Source organism: Balaenoptera musculus, chromosome 4, assembly GCF_009873245.2.
Source record: "Balaenoptera musculus isolate JJ_BM4_2016_0621 chromosome 4, mBalMus1.pri.v3, whole genome shotgun sequence".
Lineage (NCBI taxonomy): Eukaryota > Metazoa > Chordata > Mammalia > Artiodactyla > Balaenopteridae > Balaenoptera > Balaenoptera musculus.
The window spans coordinates 12527188-12551593 of NC_045788.1; the positions used below are offsets into that span (position 1 = coordinate 12527188).

Here is a 24406-nt window from a genome sequence, read left to right on the forward strand (position 1 = left end):
ATATCCTTTTTGTATTTCTAAAGTGCCTCTTACTGGACCTACCCTTTGTGAAGGTTCATGGTTTTAGAGACATAGGCTATAGGTTATTTTGTGCAATTTTCTCACTCAGGTGCTACTAAAAAGCAGAAAAATTAGCAAAGAACATGTGGAGAAACAGCTACTTATTTTCAAGACACATTTATGGGTGAGAGGAGAACTTATGGCACACATCCACATCTCTGAACAAGGGAAAATAAAGACATAAAGACAGTTATACATACCTTTACTAAGCAATTTTTGTGTCCAGGTACAGAGCCATTTACATAGATTATATTGTGCTTTGTGTTTATTCTCCACACCTAAAGTGGAAATAAAATCAAACCTTAAGAGTCAAAAATATGAGAATATACTTATATCAGTACAAACAAAAGCTGAGGCTATAAGTAGCCTGTAAAGAAATAATCATGTTAGCACCTCAAAATATTGAATGAGAATAAAAATTTCAAATCCTATGGATGACTTGTACTGCAATACTACAACAGATATGTCTCATGTAAGTGGTAGAAAACTCTCATTTTAAGTATAAATGTGACTGAACGATCAAGACTACTTGGATATTTCAATATTCTTCTGGCACCATTAAGAATAACAAATGAAAATTCAATTTTATTTTATTCTTAGTTAACATGAGCTTGCTGCAACTAGAAACTGGGAAGCCGCAACCTCTCTGGGTCTAATTTTTTTAAAAAGTGTGCTGAGCAGATGGCCTTCAAACAGATCTTCATGTGGGAAAAACATTTACACAAATGAGAGAACAGTCAAGAAATGGTACTGAGAAAGTATTTGGGGGTAAAATCAAGTTTGACCCATACCTCATGGCTAAATGTTAAATACTAGGGAAACTGAAATCTCTCTCCTGTCACACATATGCATACATGAAAAGAAAATGCACAAAGTCAGATACAAATATAGTTGTCTGTGGCAAGTATAAATGTAACAGAGAGGGGAAAAAAAAATCTTAGATTACATAAAATTTAAAAACTTCTGCTGGTTAAAATTTATAAATAAAATATATCTAGAATAGAGAATGAAAGAATATGCACCAAAATGTTACCAGTGGTTGTCTTTGGGGGTTGTTCTTTTGAATGGCCTATTTTCTTTTTTGTACTTTCTACACTTTTCATACATATATACAGATTAGTCGTTTTAATGAAAGTATAATTATATGGCACCTATTATGTACAACTCATTTTCACTTAGATATTACATATATTCCTCAAGTTAGCAGAGAGTGAATTTAACTCTCTGCCCCTTTTAAATATATAATTATTTTACAAAAATGGAAGTATACCACAATGCTTTTTTAGTACTCTATTTTCCTATTTTGATTGTCTCCTACTTTGTCTTCCTCTCTCCTCTTCCTCACCCACATTCACCCACACATTTGACATTTAATCGAAAGCAATCTGATATATAACCATCTACTCTTCTCTGTGCTTACATGGCATGGTGACATATATATGTAGGGAGTTTCTGTTTACTCTTTTATAAGAGTATTATACATAATGCTCTGAATCTCTATTTTTTCATGCAACAACACTTTATGGAAATCTTTCAGGTCAAATAGTAGACAATTAACTTTTTCTTTTTAATGAGTGCATTTTCCATGGCTTGCATGTTAAATGAACATATATGACAACTCCAACACACACACACACACACACAGAGTTCACGTATCCCCCACCCCTCAATAATTGTAAAACCTATTAGAACCACCATACGCCAACACATGTTAAATATGTATGCTGGTGCATTTGCCTATAGGCACTAATTTAACCATTCCTATGAAAAGCCACTCCAGAAACTTACTTTCAGTCCAAATGCTGTCCTATCTATGTTCCCCAATTGTCCAGGCATTTTAGTTCCAGGCCAGACTCTGGCAACATCCTAAAGGAGAGAACCAAAAGTAGCACTTTTAAGTAGTACTCTCAATTTCAAACAGTACCGATCAAACCAAAATGCAAATAAGATATGTCATTAAAATGTTTTATTTTTTCCCCCATTTTGCTAGCCCCCAGTAAAGAACTAAACATGGATTTAGTCACATTTACCCCTAGAGAATTCCCTTTCTAAATTAGATTAGAACAAAAAAATATAGACTAAGAACATATTTAGGAGAAAAGTTCAGTAACAAGAGAGCAGCAACTGAGCCCATAATGGCTGAGAAGGACATAAAAACATGTCACACCACCATTCAAAGAAAAAATGGACTGCCTGGCCTGTTTTCACAAATCTTCCGTATTAACTGACTTGGACTCCATCCAGTCCGCAGCTGCTGGAATGGTCCTACTCTCCCACCCTGGCTTTTGATGTTACTATCCTTCTGCAGAGTGACTAAAGGAGAGAGTTAGTTACCTCCAATAGTGAGAAACTTGGCTTCCATTATCAATATATTCACTTATCTGGTCAATCCTATAATTCACAGAAAATTATCTCAGAATGGCTAACTAATACTACTAAAAAAACATAATTAGAACTCAACACTTGCACACAGTACATTTTAAATTTAGACTCCAGGTATACAGCCAACAACTATGTGTTCACAAGTTACTTGAGTTATTAGTCCACTCTAGTCCCCCACTTTAGTGAGGTTCTGTTACTAATTTAAATAGTTATGTTCATTTCCTAATTATATTCCATTATGGATCACCCCCATTTTTATTTTACTTTGAATTTGTAAAACATTAACATGGTTCCAAAGTAAAAAGTGTAACAAAAAAGTATATCTAGGGCTTCCCTGGTGGCGCAGTGGTTGGGAGTCTGCCTGCCAATGCGGGGGACGCGGGTTCGAGCCCTGGTCTGGGAGGATCCCACATGCCGTGGAGCGACTGGGCCCGTGAGCCACGATTGCTGAGCCTGCGCGTCTGGAGCATGTGCTCCGCAGCGGGGGAGGCCGTGACAGTGGGAGGCCCGCGCACCGCGATGAAGAGTGGCCCCCGCTTGCCACAACTGGAGGGGGCCCTCGCACAGGGACAAGGACCCAACACAGCCAAAAATAAATTAAAAAAAAAAAAAAAAAAAAAAGTGTATCTAGTTAAGTGCCACTCCTGCCACTCCTGCCACTCCTGCCACTCCTAAGCCCTTCCATACTCTTCCCACCCAAGAGAAAGACTCCCCCAGGCTCTTTATGGTACACCTCTGGGAGAGATATTCAGTAGGACTAAATTCGCAGTACAAAACTCCTTCTCTCCTTCCTATGCTCTTATTGTCTATTTCTCCATTTTTTCTCTATTACTTTCCCCTTCATCATTATACTGTCCTTGACAACTTTTCCCAACGGTCTCCTCTAAGGCAAAAACAAATCTGTGAAGGAACCAGTGAGGGCAGATGGCAGGGCATTCTGATCCCTGATCACTTGGCAGCTCACATCAGAGTGTAGGATGGGAGACAGAGATGGGAAAGAAAGTAGGCAGACAAGTACTGAGAACACTGGCCGTAAGTGTGTAGGATATAACCAAATGATTCAAGTCTGGCTCTGGAAAGTAAGTAAGGCCAGGACTCATAAATGTGTGACTTTTATTAGGACCCACCTGGAGTAAGATTCAAATAATGTGACTTGATCCCAACGACAGACTAAGGCACCATATACACAAAAGCTGAATCTTTAGTACTAAAAAGAAGATCACTAAGTTATACTTACACCAGTTGAAATAGCTCCAGGCCTTCTGTGGGTTTTTGTTTGACCATGAGTAGCTGGCTGGCCTTTAAATCCCCATCTCTTCATGACACCTTGGAAACCTTTACCAATACTGAACAAGATAGGCATTAGAATTTACATAATGAACAGAGGATAAAATACCCCCAACTGTATACTTTGATAGTACCTTAGAGTTTTTAGCAAAGTTCCTTATCCAAATAACTAGAAAAGGCCATACAAGCAAAACTACAAATGAACATGCCTTTATCTCTGTCCTGGTTTGCACCCCTTCCTGGAGTCTCATTCTACATAAAATGATTAGTTCAAGATTGTGAGACAACAGCAAGCTAAGCAGTTCTATCTTCCTAATCCTATGAAACAACACAGTAAAAGTGGGACATTTTATAAATTCAAAGTACTTGTAAGCAATGCAGCAGGCCACCATTAAGACCCCCACCTCCTGTAAAGCAACTATACTCCAATAAAAATTAAAAACAAAAAAAACAAACAAACAAAAACCCCTGAAAAAACTCACCTTCTGGTACACATGCCCCTGTGTGATCAATCACCTCCCCTTGAGTCTGTGTGGACCTAGCAACTCACCTCTTAAGGAATAAACTACGGCAGAAGAGATGAGCCGTCACCTCTGACTCTTGGTTACAAAGACACTGGCTTCCATCTCTGCACTCTCGGTTCTGAAGGAAGCCAGCTGCTATCCTATGGAGAGTTATGCAGCAAGGACCTCTCTAGCCAACAACTGTGGACCTGACGCTCGCCAGTGGCCATGTTAATGAGCTTGTAGACACTTCTTCCCAAGTTGAACCCTGAGATGACCACAGCCTTGACTGTTGCCTCGGCTGCAGCTTCGTGAGAGACCCTGAGCCAGAGGCACCCAGCTAAGCTGTACTGGGAGTTATGACCACAGAAACTGTGAGGTAATAAATGTTTGTTGTTTTAGGCTGTTGTATTTTAGGGTAATGTGCTAGGCAGCAGTATACAATAGAACACGAAATAAAACAGTAATAATGCTCTAAATGCTGAACAAGTTTAGAAGATGGATCTTGGTTTCAAGGTTTGAATCAGAAGCCAATGGAGAAATAAAATCAGAGAAAAAATCTAATATTTCAATTTTTAAACAAAACCATTCTATTTTCAAATTCTGCTAACTAGAGAAACATTATGCAATGTAGGTAGACACAACACTAAGGTTCAAGCAGTATTAGAGTTTATCTCTGTCAAATATATCGGGACAAATGATACAAGGAAAGGGCTAGAATGAATTGTAAGACTCTACCAGGCTTCTTTTTATAGACTCTTAATATGAACACTTTTTCCACCTTTCATTAGATAATATATCAACATATTTTTCATGTTGTGTTCCCTTAATTTAATAAAGCTAGCTATTATTAAATAAATAGTGCCCAGTTCAGGACATTTACAAAAAGGACCAATCACAAAAGATTTTGAAAACTACGTTATTTCCACAAGGACTTTGCTATGCATTTAACACAGAATTATCAGAGAGTAATGGATTGAAGTAAGCCCACATGACTAAGATGGTTTGTTTTAGATAAATCAAGAAACCAGCATAAAAATAATATGAATATGTATAGAACAGTCAAATAATATCATATCACATGTCAAAAGTTATTTGTATATGAATAATTTAAATGTAGCTTTTTTCACATTAATCAATTGAACACATCACTTATGGAGTACACTGACCAGCACACCTTGTTTTATTATGCTCCGCAGATACTGTGTTTTTTACAATTTGAAAGGTTTGTGGCAACCCTGTGTGATCAGATAATGATTAGCACTTTTTGGCCATGAAGTTTTTTTTTTTTTTAATTTTTATTGGAGTATAGTTGCTTTACAATGTTGTGTTAGTTTCTGCTGTACAGCAAAGTAAATCAGATATACATATACATATATCCACTCTTTTTAAAATTTCCTTCCCATTTAGGTCACCACAGAGCATTGAGTAGAGTTCCCTGTGCTATACAGTAGGTTCTTATTAGTTATCTACTTTATATATAGTAGTGTATATGTCAGTCCTAATCTCCCAATTCATCCCACCCTACCCTTCCCCCACCTTGGTAACCGCAAGTTTGTTTTCTACATCTGTGACTCTATTTCTACTTTGCAAACAAGTTCATCTGTACCATTTTTCTAGATTCCACATATAAGTGATATTATACGATACATGTCTTTCTCTTTCTGACTTACTTCACTCTGTATGACAATCTCTAGGTCCATCCATGTCGCTGAAAATGGCATTATATTTCGTTCATTTTTAAGCCATGAAGTATTTTGAAACTAAGGCACATACATTGTTTTTTTAGACATAATGCTATTGTACAGGCTACAGTACAGTGTAAACATAACTTCTATATGCACTAGGAAACCAAAAGCTTGACTCGCTTTACTGCCGTTGTCTGGAACCAAACTGCAGTATCTCCAAGGCGTGCCTGTACATAATTCTTTTTTTGCCTCCAAAACTCAAAATAATGTTTATGCTTGATCAAAGAGCTAAAACAGAAATTTAACATATATTCATTGAAAAGTCACTATAAACTTTGCAAGGTTAACATCTAAGAAGGGAAACTATGATAATCAAATATTTTACTGAAATTTGGCTTCAGAAACTTAACAAATATTTCTACTTAACGCTGAATTTTAGAATATATTGATATTTGAAAAATAAATGCTTTGCAATTTAAAGAAGTAACTAAAGAGTCATTTGAACTTACGATATTGTTTGGCAAATAACATTTTTTAAAATTTTTTATAAATTTATTTATTTCATTTATTTTATTTTTGGCTGCACTGGGTCTTCATTGCTGCATGCGGGCTTTCTCTAGTTGTGGCGAGTGGGGGCTACTCTTCGTAGTGGTGCATAGGCTTCTCATTGTGGTGGCTTCTCTTGTTGCAGAGCATGGGCTCTAGGTGCGCAGGCTTCAGTTGCTCTACAGCACAGGCTCAGTAGTTGTGGTGCATGGGCTTAGTTGCTCCGCAGCATGTGGGATCTTCCCAGATCAGGGCTCGAACCCATGTCCCCTTCATTGGCAGGTGTATTCTTAACCACTGCACCACCAGGGAAGCCCTGGCAAATAACACTTTAAAGAAAACAAGGGAACGGACTGGCAATGCCAAATCTAAAATGAGCATGTTTTCAAAATATGGCATTCTAACAGTGGTCATTCTTTGTAGAAAGTTTGTTGGTAACTTCTGAGTTCTCAAACTGATTCATCTCCTGCTTAAAGAGAGAGCATGCATGTGTGCACCAGTAAAAGACACTCCAGGTAAATTACAGGAGATAATTTAGCTCATTTTACCAGCAAACGATTACAAAATCAAAGTGGTATCCTGAAAGTGCTAATTACTGTCAGCCAATTACAGACTGTTTTTCAATCTAGTTCTAGAACACATCATGTTGTTATACTGTGTACAACAGGAGCCTCTTCAATAAATAACCTTTAAACAAAAGGGTAAGACACACATGATGTGACAAATCACTGGCTGAATTGAGACTACGGAGAACAGAGGGCACCTGTTGCTCCACGGAGGGGGCACAGGTGTCTATTCTGTTGTTTCTCTCAGTTGTCGCCCAACTGGAGAAGAAAAACGAAAACAAGAGCAAGATATGAACGAATCTACACTTAGCAAACCCGTGCAGAATTCAAACATAAGATTTTCACAGGTCACATAAAATAATACCTTCACTTTACTAAATAGGATATAAAACACATAACATACTTTATGTCTCCCACCCCTTTTCTGCTGCAGTTTTTAATGACAGCAGAAAAAACCAAATAAAGGAAAATTCAAATCAGCTAATAACACAATGTTAGAAGTTCCAAATTTAGTGAAACATATCTGAAAATTAGGAAAACATAAAAAATTTATTTTATTTAGAGCATTCGTACTTGCTAAAACCAAAACTTCATCAAAAAATCTCAGAGATGCGATTTAAATTTAGACTTTATTGCCCATGTTTCTGGGTGTATTTCCTTACTATACTTTAAGTTCATGAAGTGCAGGGATTGTGCAGCATCTAACCCTAGTGCCCTACCTAGAGAACTCAGAGTAATTTTGTTACTGGCTATAACTGTGTCTTAGGAAGAGAGATGATTATTTCCTTTATTTTGTCCTGTAGTTTCCAAATGCTGTATAATGGGCTTGTCTTTTACAAAAGTTTATGAAGATTATATTAAGAAAAGGTGAGGAGGGGCTTAAAGGTTTGACTGTAAGAATCTTGCAGAAGAGAATGCATAATTTAGTGTTTCCAACTGCATTCTATAAATCTCTAGAGAATACTACTATGAATTTCATTTCCCTGTCACATTGACAAATGCCTAAATGTCTACCAGCAGACACACAGGTTTTAATACAAACCCATCATGTATTTCCCCACTTTGTGGGAAACTGCCTTTGACTGCATGGTTCTGGATACACTTGTATATGGGGTAAAACAAAATGTCCATGAGGTGAGGAGTGCTCTCTAGTCCATCCATTCTGAGTCCTCAGGGAAATTCCTCCAAAATTCCCATCACTGAGTTTTGCCCTTGCCACTGAAGATCCCTGTAAATGCTGGGAGTCAATTTCTACTCAACTCAGTGTTGTTGTCTAAACCTATTCCATCAGTGATATAAAACAGCTCCTGAGCACACAGGTAAGTCATGGTGGAATCTTCCAGTTGCTCTGTGTCCCATCACATACAGTTAAAAGCTGGCATGGAAGATCTGTATGGCTGTTACTCTCCAGGATGAATTTGTGACAGCATGACCTGAACTGCAGGTATTCTGTTTATGTCTAAAAACTATAAAGCTCCCATCAATATCTGGGAATATTTTTATCAACAACTGACTGCTAAGAGTGCACCGCTTACAGCTTTCTGACATCAAATCTAGCTCATTCAACAGTACAAAGAGCCAAATGTGCAGTGATTCCTGTGAGTCCTCTTACAGAAGGGAGCATTTTCCAGCTGTTCTAAGTAAACCCAGAACACCACGTTTGCTGTCCTGAGTTCAGTCTGCTCTTCTCAAAGAAGAAAACTCAAAAACTCAAATAATTCTGCAATATCATGAAAAGACACAACAGTTTTCTGAGTATTACTTCTTCATTAATATAGAAAACAGTGAGTTATGCCACTTGGAAAACTGAGGGATTATTTTTTGGAAACAGATTTTTAGAATTGAAAGGAAACTTAGAATATGTGGAATCTAAAAAAGAAATGATACAAGTGAACATTTACGAAACAGAAACAGACTCACAGACATAGAACACAAATTTATGGTTACCAGAGGGGAAAAGGGTGGGGAGGGATAAATTGGGGGTTTGGGATTAGCAGATACAAACTACTAAATATAAAATAAATAACCAACAAGGACCTACTGTATAGCTCAGGGAACTATATTCAATATCCTGTAATAAACCATAATGGAAAAGAACATGATAAAGGATATGTAATGTGTAACTCAATCACTTTGCTGTACACCTGAAACTAACACGATATTGTAAATCAACTATACTTAAAAAAACAAAAACCCACATTTAAAAAAAAAAAAAGGAACCTTAGAAACCATTTACTCCCAAACCCTTATGTTAAAGATAATGAAATCTACATCCAGAGAGGTTAAGCCACTTGCCCAAGGTCAAATGCCTGGTAAATGAAAGTATCTGGTCATACTTTTAACCCAGGTCATACTGCCTCTTGAAAAATAGAGTAAAGCAAAAATAAAGTAGCATATCAGAGAAGCATGGAGTTATTTCAAGGGCATCCTCATTACACTGTAAATTCTAGATGTAGCAGGTATTATGTACTCTTAAAATTACCTAGAGTGCTTTGTAAAGCTACTACTTTGCTATACAAAACAGTCTAAAGTAAGAGGCAATAATTTGATGTATTAGAAAATACCACAGTCTAATTCCTAATGACTTAATGTTGTTAATTCAGTTAAAAAGATATTTCCTATTGAGGAAAACAGATTTTTCCTTTAAAATTTTGAAACAAATGAAAAAACAGTAATATCAGCAATAGCGATAGCAGCCAATACTTCTGAGCATTCACTATGTCCCAGAACTTGAGCTAAGAGCCTTCTGTGCATTATCTCATTCAGTCTTTACAACATGGCTATGAGGTAGGTGCTGTAATTAGTCTCATGTTAAAGATGAGGCGACTGAGAGGTTAAGGAAGCTGTTTAGGTCACAGAGCTGCGGAGAAACAGATCCATGCTTTCAGCCACTCCCTAGACCACCTCTGATGAGACACTCACTTTGACTGAAGAAGGATTATTTTTTACAGAGACTATTTCCCTCTATAGTTTACTCATTTTGAAAACTGTTTCACTAGTATGCTTAAAAATTTACTGCTTTGCATAACTAGTAAATAAAGTAACTTATTAAAAATGAAATAAAATTGCAAATGTGCAGGGCTGGAGAGCAATTGTTCCCTGAAGGCAGCATCCACCTTGCTTTCCCTCCGAGTTCCCAGCAAACACCCACCAGTCAGAATAACAAGCTAGTGGGGAAGGCTTCTGACCATGTGCAGGCACCCTTCTCTGAACAGTGTGCAGGACTGCTCACACAGCCCGAAGAGTCTTTGCTTTGTTAAGAACCTACCTGGCTTTTTAATCACCTTAAGGCTATGATGGACAATATTTCTGTGCACATTTTGATATTTTAATGAAAGAACCCAAATTAACTCTCCCCAGCTGCTTTCATTTTTACTACCAGGGATAACATTATCAAAGTAAGGGCCTATTTTTCTATTTTGAGGCCAAAGGGTAATGAGAATTTAAAGGGCACTGTTAACTTCAAAAATAGTAAGATTATGCCAGAAATTGCTATTAAAGTAATATGACTGTGCCTGAAAATATATGGGTTGTTTTCATTAGCCCAGACTCGTAGACAGAGTTTTAGATTATCTTTCACTCAGAAAGAAGTAGCTGAATGAGCTGTTTTCTGATTTCAATCTGGGATTCAAGAAATTACTTCAGGCTTGCCACTGTCATGAATTCAAAGTTCAGTAAGACACCTGGCAGGAAAGTGCCCCCATGCCCACCGTTATAGATGCATCACCACCTGTGTCCTTCAAGTCCTCTGAGACAGAGACCTAACATTTTCTCCTAAACACTGCAGAATGCATTTTTACAGTTTTATTTTTATCTTACTTTAATTCTTTTCTGATTTCTTTCCTTAAAAAAAGAAAAACTCTACAAGTTAAAATAAGCACTGCTAGGATTCAACAGAAAACAATGGACTAAACATCCTATGTTGAGGGTGGAATCAACAGTCATACTTTATCTCACCCACTCTTTATATATTATCTAGAGAGGTTTCCTCCTCAAAACTGAGAAAGAAAGGGAAAATGTTAGGCCCCCAAACCCATCATCTATTAGAAGTTATGGTGGAATATAATTACAGAACAAGAATATAATCTTTAAAAGGGTCCTAGTACAGGAAGTGGGTAGTGGTGGTGGTGTGGGGAACGCATCAATATATGTGCTAGACTTTAAATTTTATTTAGAATAAATTACATAAAACTGACATATTTCAAAGACTGGGCCTTATTACCTATTTATAGCCTAATTAAAACTGTGAAAAATTATTCTGCTAGAATGGTTTTATATATTAGATGTAAAGATCTTTCCCATATAATCTAAATTTGTATACTAAGACCTTTTAGATGAAAAACTATTTCTGGTTTAAAAGTAAAAATTAAAAAGAACTCTATTAAATATATATTCACCTCACACTCCAACACAACAATGGTAAATTTACTTATTTATATAGAAAATTATATCCAAATTCAGCACAGGTAAATACAATGTAACTTTCAGTGTAAGCAGATTTCCCAATGCAATCATTAAAAGAGGAACATTTTAAAAATTTAAGGAAGCCTTCAAGAGGCTGCTACTGTTGGTTACTGGTCACTAAAAAGAAAATGTCTGCAGACAATTTCATTCTTGAAGTAGAAAGATTCTATTAACACTGTATTTTCTTAAATTAGTACTTTTCCATTTTAATTTTTCTTATTTAGTTAGTTATTTCTGAAGTATATTTAATCCAGCAATTAAAATTGAAGGTATAAGGTAAAAAACTTGAAATATAAGTATAGATTTAACCATTAAATATCACTATTACAACGTGAGAAAAATGAACAATTTCAATTAAGAAAAAAGTCTCAAATTAATCTCTAATGGAAAGGAGATGATGAAGCCAGTTACTGAGGAGACCAGTTTTCAGTTTCACGCGAACTGAAATGTGGGTAATACAAAGGCCTGATTTTACTGACGATGTTATTTGAAACTGGATTAATTAGACTTGCCTGCTTTAAAACAGATGTTCATATGTTATAATTTGAGTAGAGCTGAGAAAAGGCAGGCACTGGGATTCTGTGCTGGGTAAAGGAGCAGCAGGAAAAGAAGGTCCGCCGGTGAGCTCCTGACTGTTCTCCAGTCCAGTGATTCTCAGAGTGTGGTCCCTGGGCTAGCAGCATCCACATAACCTGGGAACTTGTTAGAAATGCAAATTCTCAGGTACTACCCCAGATCTAATGAATCTGAAGATTGGTGGGGGAGTGGAGGTAGGGGAGATTGTGAAGCCCACTCAAGTGTGGGAAATGATGCTCCAGGCTGTGAACCCATGTCCCTCATCTGACCTAACCATGTCACTGCACCATTTTTTCTCTAGTGTTTGCACCTGTAACAGGATTAATAATGAAGACAATGGAGCCCAGAAGTTTCAAAATTTTAAAACAGGGGCTGAAAATGGAGGACAAGGTAGAAAATCTCTGGCTGTAAGTGAGCCATAGCAAGAGACTGCAAGGACTCAGAGCCTATGTCCAAAAGATAATGGTTCCATTTACAGTCAACAAGGAAAAAAAACATTCTCACTGGCTGCGAGGGCTAAAACTCCAAGCGGGGTGAACTGTCCAAAAAATGAGAAGCATCAGGGAAAGGATGTAGAAGAATTTAAAAAGGAAAAAGAAAAGCAAGCAAATTCATGTGTGCGTGCACGTACACATGCACAGGAAAGTCAACGGCAAAGAGACAGCTTCCACCAGGACTGGGTGTAGCTGAGACCTAAGCCTGCACCCAGGAGGAATCCAAAACATCTCCACATGAGGACAGAGCTCTGTAAATTCGCAAGCACTTACAAGCATCCTGAGGCCATAATAACATGCCAGCTCCAAGAGCTGTAGCCATTGGCAACATTTAGTGAAAGGTCAAAGTCTGTTTCATTTTGATCTCAGGAAATACCCCGAAAAGGTACGCACACCAGAGTACAGTGCACATGCTACACAAAGTCAAACAGAAGACGGTACTGCAGCCCACACAACAATGAGGGTTTTCTCAAATGCAGGTGCCCCTTTTCCAGAGTTGAATGTCAACTACTCTAAATCCCAGGGTTAGTTACTCCCCCAGCTCTCATCAGCCATCTAGTCCTGAGGCTGGCACATGGCTGTACACACTCTTGTCTTCTAGGTACACGATCTTAAAACACAAAACAAAACCAACACACTCTGCTTCTACTTTACACTCACAAGGAGAAGCCTGAAGTTTTAAAAATAGCTTTTAGGAAGCCAAGGAAACCCAACAGTAGCATATGAAATGAAAGCATCTAGTGAACATAGGCACTGAAAGGCTAGGCTCCAACCCAAGCTAGTCACAAACACTGCCCCAGAGCATCTGCTAACAAAGGAATCTGACTTTGCAGGGTTTCCTGAATATCTCATTTATCCTGTAAAATATGTAATGGAATGCACACATTATTAACCATGTGTAAATTAACAAATTACCGTGAGGCATTTTATTATACGTAATAATTCAGGAATTTAAAAAGTAAAACCATCTGATTCACAACACACACATCTCCCCACTTACTCAAACCAAAGCTTTACAGCTCCGATATTTTGACTTCTTCACAAGGGCAGGCAGGACAAACGTTACCAAAAGACCAGTAATTCCAGATGCCCCAGCAAGTAGGAATGAGTTTGCAACAAGCAGGAAGCAGGGAGAAAAAGAGGAAGGTTCACAGTCTCTTTAAATAGGCCCCACTCTCCTCTACTCCACCGCCAACCTAGCCCACTCCACTTCTAAATAGCTAATCAAAAGTTAAGGCCCCTAGGACCTGTGTGCAATGGCCCGTATTTAAAAGTAGGCAGTAATAATGTGGAAGTGAAGAAATATCTGACCGCGTTTAGGAAACTGATGATGGATTTATCTGGTTTCCTTGGATATAAGAAGCTGCTCTGTCTCAGTCACTGTGATTCTAAGGTTAACCCAGAGAACCAGTGGGCCACTGTTCATTTTCAAAGGGTTCTCAGTCAGAATATTCCAAAAAGAAAACTGAGGCACATAAATCAGTGAAACTACCATCTATGTTGATAGAACAAGAAACAAGAATGGACAAGAGCTGGGAAATTGCCTGGCGGTCCAGTGGTTAGGAATGGGCACTCTCACTGCCGTGGGCCAGGGTTTGATCTCTGGTTGGGGAACTAAGATCCTGCAAGCCACATAGACAAGAGCTGATATCTGGAGTTAAGCTTAGCCTAGATCATGTGGATTCTAACAACTGATACTGAACAATTTATTTCTATTTTTTTTAATTTTTATTTTTGGCTGAGTTGGGTCTTCATTGCTACATGCCGACTTTCTCTAGTTGCAGCGAGCGGGGGCTGCTCTTCATCGTGGTGCGTGGGCTTCTCACTGCAGTGCCTTCTCTTGTGGCGGAGCATGGGCTCTAGGTGCGCGGGCTTCAGTAGTTGTGGCACGCAGGCTTAGTAGTTGTGGCTCGTGGGCTCTAAAGCACAGGCTCAGTAGTTGCGGCGCACGGGCTTAGCTGCTCCATAGCATATGGGATCTTCCCGGACCAGGGCTCTAACCTGTATCCCCTGAATTGGCAGGTGGATTCTTAACCACTGAGCCACCAGGGAAGTCCCTGAACAATTTCTATATAAACATATTTAAAGGCTTGGTGACTTCATTCCATAGTGAGATAACCTCAGCTGATTTTTGAAAAACTACTTCTATAAGATCTAAATGTTTCCTGGAGATTACCTAGCCAGTACTGGGCTTATCTTAACAGACGGTAAGATATTAAAAAAAAACTACAGTACCCCAAACACCACCACCCAACATAAGTATGATTCAAAGTCAGCATTTCTGTTAGAGTGAAAATTAAGTGTTAATTTCTACCAAATTTGAACCCTTGTTTACACATAACAAAATATTTTGCTTTTGTGGAAGAGGTCTCTTCTAGTGCCAAGAGATGATGCCATGCTGTTGAAGATGCCTAAGGTGTAATCCTATTTCTTCTTTCAGTTCATGATAGGATTTTAACACAGTTCCAAAAATGCTTTACAGTTAGTTACCTTAGGGGAACCTTAAGCACAACTATCGCAAATAGTGCAAGATGTCTGTAATTTAACTGCTTCCTGTATCTTTCACCAACAAACCGTATGCTGCCTTTGGTCTTCAAACAGATGTGGGCCCAGCCCACAAGGAACTCAGTAATGGACCTTTCTCTTAATCCCATCTCAAGAAGCACACATCTCAGTTTAAAAGCTGTAACCCAAAGTGAACTCTTCACATACAACTAATTCGGTGCAATTTAAAAACCAGTACCATAAGTAACATTAAGGATTAGAGTTATGAATGAGAATAATGGTTACTTATCCTTTATTCACTGACTTTGAAAGGCTGCACTTCTTTCACTCACTCTGCTGTTTTTTAATATACAAGGAAAACAAAAGGAAAAAACCTGTTACGTGGACCTACGTTTTGGCCGTGACATCCACATACTGTCCTGGGCGAAAGTGAGCAGCATAAAGAGGAGTGCCTTTATGAAAAGAAAACAAAAAATCAGTATGAAATCAGCCCAAAAATAACTTCATTAAACATAAACTACATACAGGAAGCCTTCTAGCTATCAGATTTCAAAATGTCAGGAGAGTCTCTTCCGCAATTTTAATTATTAGCAATGTCAACAATAAAATAATAAAACTGCTCAACAAATGTATTTTAATGGACTGCATGTAGGCTGAAGTATGGGGCACATGGTGCTGGAGTGGCCAACAGCCCACGGCCACTGGCGCGCTTGTGCCTTCACAGAGGCCAACGTGATACTGGCTGAAACAGGCAACTCCTGTGACAACACTGTTCCTGCTGATAAATACATGAGATTCTTGGTTGTTTCTGTGAATAACAATATGTTAAGATGTATTTCCTATTTCAAATAAGGAAAATAAAAATAAGAGAATGACTCAAAAAACACTGGGGCTGGATCAAGTCTTTTTTTTTTTCCCTATTGGAGATAAGTTATCCAAAAATAGGAATCAACTTTAACATCATCCAGTAAAAGACTTTTTTTTTAAAGCTGGAACCAATGTAGTAGAGAATGTAATCAAAAGCTATTTTTGTTTGTTTAAAACAGGGAGTAAAGTGCTGTAGGTTTAGTGTCCTTTAAGGTAGGACCCAACGTGGATTTATATGGGCAGAGAAAAACCTTCATTTAAGAAAAAATAGGGGAGATTAAAAAGTGACCGAATTTCTACGAGGTTGAATGACCTGAACTGCTGATATTTGACCATTTATCACCCACACACACAAAATTATCATATGGTTTGTGCTACAGCAAAAGTTAATGTGGACTTAATTTTTATACTTGTTAGTTTAATTCCATGTACTTTACCTCAAGATGAAAAACTTGCACTTCAAAAAATACCTTCAATTCTAACTTATATCAAGGCTGACTCTACCGCCCCTATTAATAAGGCCTATTGCAATTGTATTCTACTTCAAGAAATTCAGTTCAGGTATTAAAATATCAAATCTTAAAACATCCTTCTACAGTCTACTTGTTAGAGAACTCAAGTTCAAGAGATCAGGGAGCTTTTCTGAAGTTCAAAGACATCAAAATGCCATTAACTATATGAACCAATATAATCATACTGCCAAATCTTACTTTTTGACATTCCATGGAGTAGGTAAAATACTTTGAAATTTTTAAGTAAGAATCTTTACATTTAAGATCTTTACAAGGTGCTATGGTCAGTCACTTTCCTGTTTCAGGCTACATTTTCTCAAATTATCCTATCTCAGTGAGAGTCTACTCTTCACTTAATAAAATGCCAGCCTACAAACAGTGAACTTCACATTTTAAAAGTTCGTTTATTTATTTGGAGTGGCTTTTCCAAATGTGAAACCTTCTGTACATTAAAAACAAAAGTGTTCCTCCCTCTTTCATGGAAAACAAAGAATTCACTACAGTTCTTTCCACTTAAAAAAGAAAAAGACTTGTTTGTCCCTAGTGTTAAGTCAGATACAGTTCTATATTTAAAAATAAATGTTTGGGACTTTGTATTGTGAATTCAGCTTTATTGAAAGGGCTGACGTTAAACAAATCACATATTTGGGTATTTTTACCTCCCTCTTCTCCCCCACCTCAGATTACCTGGCTTAATTACAGCATTATCTGTTACATTAAAGATTTTGACTTTCTGTTTTGGTGGCAATCCAAGTTCTCGGTAAAATTCCAATATAGATGTAGATTTCTAGAGGAAAAGCAGCACATATAAGTAACACATTAATTACGAAAAGCGGAATTTAATGCCTAGAGATCTAAACTAAGTTACTAACACTCCAGGAAAACAAATTAAAGAGCACACTGCCTCCCCAATGAACAAAAGAGTACTCTATTGACCTTAGTTAAGGGAGGTGAGATTTTCATCCATCACACTCAAATTGGCATAGTGTAGCTCATATAAAGAATTGGCATAAAAAAAAGAATTGGCATAGTGTAGCTCATATAAAGAATTGGCACAGTGTAGCTCATATAAAGAACTGGCATAGTGTAGCTCAAAGTATATGGGGAAAGACCCTTGTTCCACAGGAAAAGAAATACAGTCATGCTCATATTTGGATTTTGACTGGAGACCGTCTGTATCAAGAACCCCAATCCTGGGAAATCTGACTCTGTCTAATTTCCCTGCTGTGTCCAAGCAGCTGGGAGAAAACATGACAAGTCACATTCAAATGCACAACCAGACTTCACAGTGAGTCCCAGTGTGGCCTGGCCAACCCACATTCCCCTGTTAAATCCCTCTCACTCCCCAAGGCAGCTCCGCCACATCCTCTTAAAACCTCCAGCACTCTCCCCTCCTTCTCCCTGCTTTGAGCTGATAATGCTGCTTCTTATTTCACTGAAAAAAACAGAAGAATCGAGAGCCCTTCCCCAAGCTTTTACCACAAAATCAATCATCACCCTCCCACCCCACTCCAGGTGCACAAGAGGCACATGGGCAGCTTTCAGAGAACACCAAGGCCAGGGCCTCAGCTTGGAGGCTGTAACTTCACCGGTCTAAGGGGGCATCCAGGTGTCAGTGTTTTTTCAGCACTCCATATGGTTCTGATGTGAATCTGGGGCTGGGAACCACAATAACAGATGAACTGTCCATGTTCTTATTAAAGTCAAATCCTTCACTGTGTACTGACTCTTACCTCCTCTCACCTACTCAATGGCTTTACTCCTGAAACTGTCCCCACCATCTCCTGAATCAACAATTTCCCCCTTTCCACTGGAACTTTCCTAGCAGCATAAAAGAATCACAATAACTCACATTAAAACACAAACTTTTCCTTGGCCACATTATCTCCTCCAGCTAATCTTTCTGTGCCTGCCCACGACAAGGCTTTCATCAGGAGCTTCCACCCCTCGTACTCAACGGAACATGCTGGCCAAAATCACCAAATGCCCTGGTCACCACGAGCACTGCTTGGCACGGGCAGCTGCTCTCTCCTTGGAAGGCCTCCACTCCACTTCCAGCTACTACTCCCTGGTTCTTTCACAGGCTAATGACCCACTTTTCTAACATCCACCCCAAATTCTACTCTGAACTACAAATTCTTCTGCCCAATTGCCAAGTCAATTTCACTTTTATGTCACACAACAACTCAAGTTTAACACGTCTAAACTTGAACTCAACATGCCCCTGCCCCGCCAGGCCTGCTCTCCTCATCTTCCGAATCTCAATAAACAGCAGCTCCATACTTCTGTTTAAACCAAAAATTCTATGGTCACCTACAACTCTTCTCTTTCTCACATCCCATGTCCATCCATCAGCCATTCCTGTAGCCTCTATTTAAACACATAGCCCACATCAGCCACTTCTCACCCCCACCCCAGCCAGCCATATATTGTCTGGTTTATTTCAGTAGCCTCCTATCAGGTCTCCAACTTCTATACTCCTGACCCCCTGGTATGTTCTCCATTCACAGGCTGGCATGATCCTTCTAAACTCAAGTTACGTTAGTCTCCACAACGGTCTGCATCTTGTGCAGAAGAATCGAGTCCTAAGTCCTCACCATGGTTTCCAAGGTTCTACACCACCTACTCTCCTCCCAGCTCGCCCTGCCACGGGGACAATGTGCTCCTTCCCCGTCTAAGAACTCACTAAACAACAGCCTTAGGTCCTTTGCACAAACTGATCCCCCTGCCTGGAATGCCATTCTGCCAGATTTTTTTCCCTTTCCCTTTTCCTCTCCATAGTCTTAAACTGTCTATGCTATTTACAACTGTAGAAAATGTCTGCCTCACTATTATAGGTGCACAGAATAACGACTTGACTTACACACGTCATGGAAAGATTATCACAATAAGTTTAGTGAGCATCCATCATCTCATATAGATAAAAAATTAGAGGAAAAGAAAACAAATTTTTTCTTTGTGATGAAAACTCTTAGGATTTACTCTTAACAACTTTCACATATAATGTACAGCAGTGTTAATTATATTTATCATGTTGTACATACATCCCTAGTATTTATTTACCTTATAACTGGAAGTCTGTACCTTCTGACTGACTTCATACAATTCCCCCTCCTCCATCACCTGCCTCTGGTAACCACAAAACTGAAATCTTTTTCTATGAATTTGTTTGTTGAAGTGTAATTGACCTATAACACTGTGAGTTCCTGGTGCAAAACAAAGTGATGCAATATTTCTATATATTACACAATGATCACTATTATAAGTCTAGTTACCACCTGTCACATACAAAGATATTACGTAGTTACTAACTATATTCCCCACACTGTATATTTCATACCCATGACTCATTTATTTTGCAACTGGAAGTCTGTACCTCTTAACCTCCCGCACCTATGTCTCTCCTCACGTCTCTGCCAGATTTCTGTATAATATGCTCCCTCACTTCATTCAGGTCTTCACCCAAATATCAACTTACCTTTCCTGATTATTCTACCTAAAATAGCACCATTTTCTGTCTCTTGCAATGTCCTCAGCCCACTTTATTAATCTTCAAAGCACTTCCCTCCATCTGTCACAATACACATTTTTTAATTGTTTATCTTCTGTGCAATAGCTTCCCTGTCTCACCCCCAAGCCCACCAAAATGTAAGCTTCTAGAGAGCAGAGACCGTAGTGGCTGCTCCATCCCCAGCTCCTGGCAGGTCCTACTGTCTGCTCTTCCCTCCACCCCTGCTTTTTTCTTCTGCTATTGTAAATATCCTTGAATAGAAAACTTTATGGACAACTTATTCCCTTACCATAATGCCCTGTTGTCTTTTTTTTTCTGTTTTAATTCTTAACTCTTGATATAGATACTGTAAGACTTACCAAAAAAGCTGTACCACTTCCTGATGTGAAGAGCCTCTTTCATGAGAATATAAGCAATAATATTTATCTTCCTGCTGTTCCCTCTTCCTCTGCTTCTCCTCTGATCCTAAACGAAGCACCTGTAGGACCCCAATGAGCCACAGTACTCTACGCATGCTTACCTGTGCCTGCCCATGCCAGTCTGTTGGCCTATAATCTCCCCCTACTATGTACTTCCAAAGCTCACTGAAAGTCTGTTAAATACATGTCTAGTCCCAGGTCCAGTGATAAGCCACACTTATCTGAAGAACATGTATTTGAATATGCAGCAAACTTCAGGTACTTGCTAATTTCAGTTTGAAATAAGAACTGTGCCCCTTTATAACTTACTGAGTAGGCTATCCTCAGCTGACATGAAATTGGGTGGCATTGGCCTATAAGCAGAGAACTTTAGTTTTTGGATCAGTCCACAGCCCCCCGAGAATCTCCCTGGAGCCCCCCAGTGGGACTGTGCAACAAATGCTGAACAGCTCTGCTCTGGATGTCCACAGAAGATTGTTCTCTACCTCACAGAGTCCCCTCGGGAGGCTATCCTTTCTTCCAACAGTGATAACATACATTCACTCCCGTCATTCTCTATGGTTTCACTTCCCATATGCTGAAATCTAAGACTGATATTCAACATCGCTTTTACCAAGGCCCCTGCTTTTCATCCTCAGTCATACTCACTTCTTCCACAAAACCAAACACAAAAGTTCATTTAAAAATGTGGCTCCTTGAAAAAGAAATAAAAGAAATCCAGACTAGAAGGGAAGAAATAAAACTATCACTGTTTGCAGATGACATGATACTATATATGGAAAATCTTAAAAGATGCCATCAAAAAAACTATTAGAACTAATAAATGAATTCAGTAAAGTGGCAGGATACAAAATTAATATATAGAAACCTGTTGCTTTTCTATGCACTAACAATGAACTATCAGAAAGAGAAATTCAGAAGACAATCCCACTTGCAATTGCAAATTATCAAAAAAAAAAAAAATACCTAGGAATAAATCTAACTAAGGAGGTAAAAGACCTCCTACACTTGGACAACTAAAAGACACTGCTGAAAGAAAGTGAAGATGACACAGAGAAATGGAAAGATATACCATGTTAATGGACTGCAAGAATTAATACTGTTAAAATAGTCATACTACTCAAGGCAATGTAAAGATTCAATGCAATCCCTATCAAAATACCAATGGCATTGTTCAGAGAACCAAAACAAAAAATCCTAAAATTTGTATGGAAACACAAAAGACCCAGAATAGACAAAACAATTTTGAGAAAGAAGAACAAAGCTGGAGGTATCATGCGGCCTGATTTCAAACTATACTACAAAGCTACAGTAATCAAAGCAGTATGGTACTGGTACAAAAAGACACATAGATCAACAGAACAGAATAGAGAGCCCAGAAGTAAACCCACACTTAAATGGTCAACTAATCTATGACAAAAGAGGCAAGAAAATACAATGGGGAAAAGACAGCCTCTTCAATAAATGTTGTTGGGAAAACCAGACAGCTACATGCAGAAGAATCAAACTGGACCACTTTCTCATACCATATACAAAAATAAACTCAAAATGGATTAAAGACTTAAATATAAGACCTGAAACCATAAAACTCCTAGAAGAAAACATAGGTAGTACAATCTTTGACCTAGATCTTAGCAAAATTTTTTTGGATCTGTCTCCTCACACAAGGGAAACAAAAGCAAAAATAAATAAATGAGACTACATCAAACTAAAAAGTGAAGGAAACTATTAAGACAAAAAGACCACCTACTGAATGGAAGAAGATATCTGCAAAAGATATATCTGATAAGGGGTCAAAATCCAAAATATACAAGGAATTCATACAATTTGACAGCAAAAGAAACCCAACAACCCAATTAACAAATAAGCAGAAGACATGAATAGACATTTTTCCAAAGACATACAAATGACCAAGACACTTGAAAAAACATGCTCAACATCACTAATCATCAGGGAAATGCAAATAAAACCACAATGAGATATTGCCTCCCACCTGTCAGAATGGCTATTATCAAAAAGACAAGAAATAACAAGTTTTGGAGAGGATGCGGAGAAAAGGGAACCGTTGCGCACGGTTGGCAGATATGTAAATTGGTGCAGCCACTACGGAAAACAGTATGGAGGTTCCTCAAAAATTAAAAATAGAAATACCATATAATTTAGTTACTCTATTTCTGGGTATTCTTCCAAAGAAAACAAAAACACTAATACGAAAACATATATGCACATCTATGTTCATCACAGTGTTATTTACAATAGCTAAGATACGAAAGTGACCTAAGTGTCCAACGCTAGATGAATGGATAAAGATGTGTATATATGTGTACACACACATGCACAATGGAATATTACTCAGCCATGAAAAAAAATGAAATCTTGCCCGCAACAACATGGATGGGTCTAGAGGATATTACGCAAAGTGAAATAAGTCAGATGGAGAAAGACAAACACCATATGATTTCACTTATATGTGGAATCTAAAAAAACAAATGAACAAAGGTAACAAAACAGAAACAGACTCATAGATACAGCGAACAAACAGGTGGTTATCAGAGGGGGATGGGGTGGAGGGGATGAGTGAAATAAGTGAGAGAGGTTAAGAGGTAAACTTCCAGTTACAAAATAAATGAGTCAGGAGGATGAAATGTACAGCATGGGGAAAATAGTCAATAATATTGTAATAACTTTGTATGGTGACAGATGGTAACTGTGAGGATCATTTTGTAACGTATAGAAATACTGAATCACTATGTTGTGTATCTGGAACTAACAGTATTTTAGGTCAATTAAACTTCAATAAAAATTTTAAAAATGTGTATCCTTAGAATTATTTTCCTGATGTACTGGATTCAGATTTATTAAATTTTAGAACAGACTTCAATTTTATTTTTGACCTTCACATATTCCACCTGGTAATTTAAAACACATTATTTTATTAATATTGGTTTTTAAGTATTCCAGGAGGCTTATGAGAAAAATCCTGTACTTTTTTTAGTAATACAAAATGGACAAGATAAACATCTTGACTAAGTAGCTATAGACTGAGACATAAAAAGGACAAAGGTAATACATATTTCCTGATTATCTTCCAATTTCACTAAAAGTGAATAATTTTTTTCTTTTAAAATCAAAATATCATAAAACTAATTGGGTATCTGTCCTGAGAAAAACCAGATGTTCAAGCTGAGTTGAGTCAACAGCAGTGTAACAGAGGGCTTTTTTTCCCCTCTAACTTCCAAATAAATGATTTCAAAAGGCAATTTAAAAGACTGACAGCAACGTCACACTTGGATAAGCCTATCTATGAGGTTGCATTTTTTTCCTCCCTCTTCAGTTCTCTGCAATTATCCTCCTCACAATGAAAATGCTTCTCTGCTCCTAAGATGAATTGATTTAACCAACTTTAAGGCCACTTAGCTTCCTTATTCAAAAACACTATGTACCACATCAGTTTTTATTTATTATAAGGTACACAAATAGCAAAAGCAAAGCAGTCTAGTTTCTTGGAGGCATAAATTCTTTACAGATTAAAAAAGAAGTAACATTCTAGCCTTATTATAAATAAAACTGATTCAATCAACTCATTTTAGAATGCTTAACTATTTAATATTACCTAGTCATAGGTGTCTCTTCTCTCTCTCAAACCCTCTATAATCAATCTACCTGCAGTTTCCCTGAGGGCTACAATATGTAAGAGAAAGTCTGTACACTTTTAGTTTCAAAAACCTTTTTCCTTTCTGAACCAAAATGCTTTACTTATAAAGAATTCTAGAACTTCATTTTCACATCCTATTCTGATGAAAGGTCATTCAAAGACAAAATTTTTTTCCTAATATTATAATACATGACCTCTGGTCCTAGAAAAATAATATCTTGAAGGGCCTCTGTAGCACTTCTATACCAGAATAGTGAACAGTTTTAAAAGTTTATGTCAGATAAGTGGTTAAAATTCATCACAGTATAAGAATACAGCATCCAAATCACCCTGCTGTGCTATATATTCATTGGTGAGATAAAGCTTAAGGT

The 24406-nt window shown here is 37.9% G+C and overlaps 1 protein-coding gene across 2 annotated transcripts in view; it reads right to left on the minus strand.

The window, feature by feature from the left end:
• The window catches only part of MRPL3 (mitochondrial ribosomal protein L3), a 42431-nt gene that overhangs the window by 10905 nt on the left and 7120 nt on the right, over positions 1 to 24406 (minus strand). For both annotated transcript variants that reach the window (XR_005019713.1, XM_036850733.1), the window contains exons 5-9: positions 17138 to 17237; positions 15463 to 15523; positions 3680 to 3788; positions 1849 to 1926; positions 261 to 338 (exon numbers count right to left, since the gene is read on the minus strand). Coding sequence is in view for 1 of the 2 variants with exons in the window: in XM_036850733.1 (XP_036706628.1) it covers positions 261 to 338; positions 1849 to 1926; positions 3680 to 3788; positions 15463 to 15523; positions 17138 to 17237 (426 nt within the window). In the remaining variant the exon portion in view is untranslated. The remainder of the gene's footprint in view (positions 1 to 260; positions 339 to 1848; positions 1927 to 3679; positions 3789 to 15462; positions 15524 to 17137; positions 17238 to 24406) is intronic.